The sequence below is a fragment of the Colossoma macropomum genome, unplaced genomic scaffold (genome assembly GCF_904425465.1).
Source record: "Colossoma macropomum unplaced genomic scaffold, Colossoma_macropomum, whole genome shotgun sequence".
NCBI classification, from domain to species: Eukaryota; Metazoa; Chordata; class Actinopteri; order Characiformes; family Serrasalmidae; genus Colossoma; species Colossoma macropomum.
The window spans coordinates 571501-577500 of NW_023494801.1; the positions used below are offsets into that span (position 1 = coordinate 571501).

The following is a 6000-nucleotide window of genomic DNA, read 5'->3' on the forward strand; positions in this document are numbered from 1 at the left end:
ACCCACAACCAGCTTCGGCCCAAAACCGGCCCAAAATTACTTCTGGTTTCTGTCTGGTTCCATTGACTTACACTAAAAGTAAAGTAGGTTTTTTTTCCTTCCTTTTCCTATTTGGCTGTCTCTATAGCGGCTCTTGCTACTCGTATACATAAATATATCATTATTATAATGGTAGCAAATACCAGTTTTAAGATGTGGGCTGTGAAACACAAGCTCTGTAACACAGAGGGGGACTACTTTTTGTGGTGGAAGGAATTAGTGATATTAAAGCACATTCAGGACAATGCTCAACGCTACTTTGCTTCACTTTGTTCTTTGTTTAGTAAAGCTGTTACAAAAGCAGTAGAACCCTGGAGGTCGTGTGTTGTGGTGAATAACATCACTGTTGTGATTCGGTCGAGCTGAAGGTGATCACCACAGCCGTGATGTTATATATTGGTCGAGCTGAAGGTGATCACCACAGCCGTGATGTTATATATTGGTCGAGCTGAAGGTGATCACCACAGCCGTGATGTCATATATTGGTCGAGCTGAAGGTGATCACCACAGCCGTGATGTCATATATTGGTCGAGCTGAAGGTGATCACCACAGCCGTGATGTCATATATTGGTCGAGCTGAAGGTGATCACCACAGCTGTGATGTCATATATTGGTCGAGCTGAAGGTGATCACCACAGCCGTGATGTTATTCGATGTAACACACAACCCCCTGTATTTTCCTGCTTGAATAACAGTCAGTCACAAACACGACGTGGTAAAAACTAAACGCTGTTAAAGGCAGACACGAGCTAATTCTGTAATGAGTGATCTAACAGTGAGGGGGTGTGGGCTATAAAGGAGAGCTGTCGATCAGATGGATAAACAAATCTTTCAAAGAAATAGTGGTGAAGAGGCAGCAGAGAGAGAAAGTGAGAGAATGTGAGAGTGGATGAGAGACATACAGAAAGAAAGAGGGGTGAGACAGAGGGAAAAAGAGAGACCGTGTGAAAATTAAGACAGAAAAAGAGAAAAAGACCAAGAGAATGAAGGAAAATGAGACAAAGTGAGCGAGAGACGGAAAGAGAGATAAAAAAGGAGAGGCAGATGAGAGAAAGCGAGATGGAGAGAGTGAGAAAGAGGGAGAGAGTATGACTGTATAACAGTGAAAAGCTGCTGAGCTACTTGTGCAGTGCATGATGGATAACACACACACACACACACACACACACACACACACACACTCACACACACATACACACCCACACACACACACTCACACACACACACACACACACAGACACAGACACACACACACACACACACACACACACACACACACACACACACATACACACACACACAGACACACACACACACACACACACACACACACACAGACACACACACACTCATATACATAAGTAAAAGTTAGCCTCTGATAAATAATAGTAAACTGATGGGAGATTTCAGGAATATATAATTATTCATTGTGGATTTGTGCAGTTCTCATGTTGGTGCATGTCTCGTGTATGAGCAGGTGTTTGGGAGTTCATTGTGGAGGTTAATGCAGAGACCTGTATGTATTTTATATGCTGCAGTGCTGTAAATGAATGGGACACGTGACTCGTCAACTAATAATACTGTATTTGTACGACTGTCAATGCTTATTGCTTCCACAGAGTTAAAGCAGCTCTGTGTAGTATTTTTTTTTTTAAACTGAAAGAAAGACGCTAAAACATGGCGAGTCTACGCTGCTTTTTTTAAGTGAATTCCACTGTGTTGATCGTACTGAATAAAAACAAACAGGCATAAAATCTTTAAGGGCAAAAAAGACGTCCTTACAAAATGGACAAATGGAGACTGTAGGCAGGCTAATCTACACTCTGTAGAGCGCTGCATTTCTTCATTCAGGAGCTGAAAACTTATGAACTCTTCTAGAGATAGCCTGGATGTCCATAACCAAGTCTGAGCCTGTTTGAGCTGAAACTCAATAAAGATGCAACAATAAATAAACCATTTTCGAAAAAAAAACGAAACTATTAATGTATCATTAAATAGCAAAATAAAAAACTAAACAAAATAAAAACGTATGAAAATGTAAAACTCTGGTTAGTAGACACTGGTAGGTGTTACAGGCTCTCTATAATTGGTCTTTATGATCCATGCAGCATCGTCTTCTTAGAAAAACAGTTCATCACATTATTATAGTGACAACATACAGCCAGCCCTAATTCCCTAAAGCACAGACACAGACTTAAGCAGTGCCGTATGATGCCACGCTAATCTGTCATTCTTTCAAATCCTCAGTCTTTTTCTGCCTCTCTCTCTCTCTCTCTCTACCTGTCAGTAGCTACAGTGTCTCTGTGAAGCATCTTCATGCTCATATAAATCCATTAAAGCGATCGTACATGAACACAGACCCCATCCTTATCTCTGTCTGCTCAGTCTTACATTTCTTCTTATTTTTATTCTCAGACTTCATTCATGCGTCTGTCTGCATCTGTACGGCCGCACAGTGTCGCAGTATTGGCCTTTGGGATATTCATATCGCAAGCAATCCCACATTTCTAGCCGATCGCAGTGCTCCCCACTGTGTGCTGTGCAGTGAAATACTCACACTGGAAGTAGAGCTCCTCGTCCCCCTCCTGGTTGGCTTTGCTGTAGCCGCACTGCCTGCAAACACAAAGCAAAATAAAGATTCACAAAACAGCTTAAACCTAAACCCCGAATCCCACTTCGCACTTCAAAATGATAAAAATGACACTCGTTAATGTAAATGTAATGTAAACAAATAAACAAAAATAAACAGTAATTTTGGACCATTTTTATTGGTCTTGTCATTGTCCTCCAAAATCTTCTTTAGTCACCAAAAGTAGGATTACTACTGAAAATTACTATTTTAAAAATTCACTGGAAGGGGCCCCAGCCCTAAAAAACAGCCCCAGCCCATCATCCTTCCTCCACCAAACTTTACTGTTGGCACTGTGCATTCCAGGACGTAGATTCGTCCACCAGACTACCAGATACCAGAGAACACGTTTCCACTGCTCCAGAGTCCAGTGGCGGCGCTTTACACCACTCCAGCCAATGCTTGGCATTGTGCATAGTGATCTTAGGCTTGTGTGCAGCTGCTCAGCCATGGAGACCCATTTCATGAAGCTCCTGATGTGCAGTTCTTGTGCTGATGTTGCTTCTATATGCGGTTTGGAACTCTGTACTGAGTGATGGATGATATTTATGCACTTCAGCACTCAGCAGCTCCGCTGTGAGAGTTTGTGTGTTCTACCGCTTTGTGACTAAGCTGCTGTTGCTCATTGACACTTCCATTTTACAATTTTAGCACTTACGGTTGTCTGGGACAGATCTAGCAGAGCCGAAACTTCACAAACTGATCTGTGGCAGAGGCAGCATCCTATGGCAGTGCCATGTTTAAAGTCACTGAGCTCAGCAGTGCGACCCTCTACTGACAGTGTTTGTCTATGGAGACTGCATGGCTATATGCTTTGTTTTTATAGATCTGTTAGCAGTGGGTGTGGCTGAAACACCCGAACTCAATAATTACCACATACTTTTGGCCATATTGTGTTTATTTCTACTGCATATGGGATACTACACAATGAGGCATGAGCAACATGGATGACCTGCTTTTCATGTCAGTGCTCATGTTGACAGGTTAGTGTTCAGGCTGAGCGAGCAGTGCGGCAGTGTGTACCAGACGCAGCACAGCAGCGCGAAGCATTTAGAAAACAGATGAAGAGCCTATTTTTTCCGCATGCCGGATGCGCCATGCAGCAAATCAGAGAAATATTCTAAAAAAAAACAAAACATGAAAATGAAACAGAACCTGAAGTTCTATAATTTGTCATCAAACAAAATACTAACTACACATTTTGCAATCAAAAGTGAGAAAGCTGTCATGCTCATCATGCAACTATTGAATTATGTTTTATTGAGAAAAGTAGTTGATTTGACTGTTTAAAAAAAATATATATATCCGTGGAATTTTATTCCACACCTCAAACACTGCATGGGTGAATCATTAAGGCGTTCAAGTGGTAGCAGTCTCACTGCCGCGTCGCTGATGTCACACTTTGTCACACAGTTTATTAGGATTAGGTCTGTTCTTGGTTCTTGCAACAAGAAAAAAATCGGTTGAAATGTCTGTTACAGTTTTGTAAATAAGACCAGAATCATAATATTAGGATAACTTTGCATATAATAGTGTTGCAGCTGTCGGAAGAAAAACCTTGTATCTCTGTGTTCGTCGTTTTTCAGTTTTTGACATAATTTGAAAAAGCCTGTCGCTCTTTATACTGTGTGTAAATTTCATGATGAATGGACCAAAAGAAACGACCCAAACAGACTTGGAAAGACGTCTGGTTCCACTGACTCACATTAAAAGTAAAGCATGTTTTTTCCTTCTCCTGTAAAGTTACCATTTTGGAGATACGAGGTTTTCTTCCGACGGCAGTGATACAGTGAAAAAATGTGAACTCTTATGTGAACTCTTCTAAACGTGCACCCTCAAAGCGCCCCTGTTAAAGGCCCTAATTTAGGCCTAGTTTTAGGCGAAAAAACACCCACAGTAAATCAAGCAGAACGCTGCAGCTCCTGATAGCTCCACCCATTTTTTGTGCAATCCTCCCACGTTTCGTTTGATCCTCCCTCAAATGCATTTTTGTCTGAGCGCTCGGCCCATAAACTGCGTGTATGTCAGTGTCGTAAAGAACGCGTGAGCAGAATGCATCCGAGTTGCGCCTGAAAGTGGAACAAAAGGCTCAGCACACCGAGCCCTGAGTATACTGAGCATAATGAAGATGTAACTGTGTTCTTTTAATTTCACTTGCAGCGAAATAGTTAATCTTACGGAGTAAAAAGGTTCTAAGGGCAACAGTTCAGGCTCAAAGAGCGTTTTACAGCAGATGGTGGGGCAATTTCAGCTTCTTCCAACCTCTCTGCACATCAGGAGCTCAAAGAAATGGACTATGAAAAAACTGCTTTAGAGGATTTGATGGCTTCTAATACACCGTCTCTACTCCGGCACATAAGAGCGAGGTTTAAAGGCGAGGAAATATCCCCTATACGAGGGAGAATAAAAGAGAATGCATATTCTGTCCTGGATGGGGCTGACATTAAAAAGATTGAACACCTTCTCCGAGACGGAGAGGGCGACCGTAAATCTCAGCTTTCTTTCATCTTTTTTCCAACAACTCGCTCTGCACTTGCAGAGACTCGAGGAAGCAGCAGATAGAAAAGAAACAGAAGGGATGAAAAGGAAAAGGGAGGGGTTAAAGTGTCAAGTAGCGCAGAGGTTCTCAATTGGGTCCTTGAAGGGCCTGCAGAGTTTGCATTTTTTATTCTGATCCAGCACTCAAAACGTTTTTCAAAATATTTTAATGCAAAATTTGTAATAATGTAATATCTGAAAATAACATATTTAAGAAAATGCTTGGATTCTGACATTTTTCTTTGGAAAAATGCACAAATGAAGAAACACTGTTGGGAATGGAGCCAAAGGCCACACATTTTACTCAAATCTCAAAACTTTCAGGCGTTTAAACCACATTTGGGACAAAAGAGTTGTCAGACGATTAAAACTGTTCATAATTTAGTGAATAACAGTTACTTATTTGCTCTAATTAGACCCTGAAGAAAGACTGTCTCCATTTCTAAAGCAGTACATGGTGTTATGTCTGTATGAGTGGACAAAATAAGCTTCATCTGAATGTATTTATTACTTTCAGTAATTCAATAACATTATTATTATTATTATTATTGTATTTATTTTTTTTAACTGGTCATCACAGTGATTTATTAGTCTACTCAGGGTTTAGTAGGAACCTCCATGTTTGTAAAGAAGCTGTAAATCAAGTTCTTCTTTAGACTAAGTCTTTACATTTAAAACTTTAAAATAGTTAACAAGCACTGATGGTGTTTCTTTGGAAGATGGTGTGTTTTTTAAATTTAGTGGGTAAGTATTCTAAAAGTATTCACCTAAAACTGTAAAAAGTATTCTGAGT

At 40.6% G+C, this 6000-nt stretch overlaps 1 protein-coding gene across 1 annotated transcript in view; it reads right to left on the reverse strand.

Moving 5' to 3' along the window:
- Window positions 1-6000, reverse strand: part of LOC118821245 (ephrin type-A receptor 7-like) — a 224558-nt gene that overhangs the window by 13378 nt on the left and 205180 nt on the right. The window contains exon 9 of the mRNA XM_036589775.1: window positions 2598-2653. Within this exon, the coding sequence (XP_036445668.1) occupies window positions 2598-2653 (56 nt within the window). The remainder of the gene's footprint in view (window positions 1-2597; window positions 2654-6000) is intronic.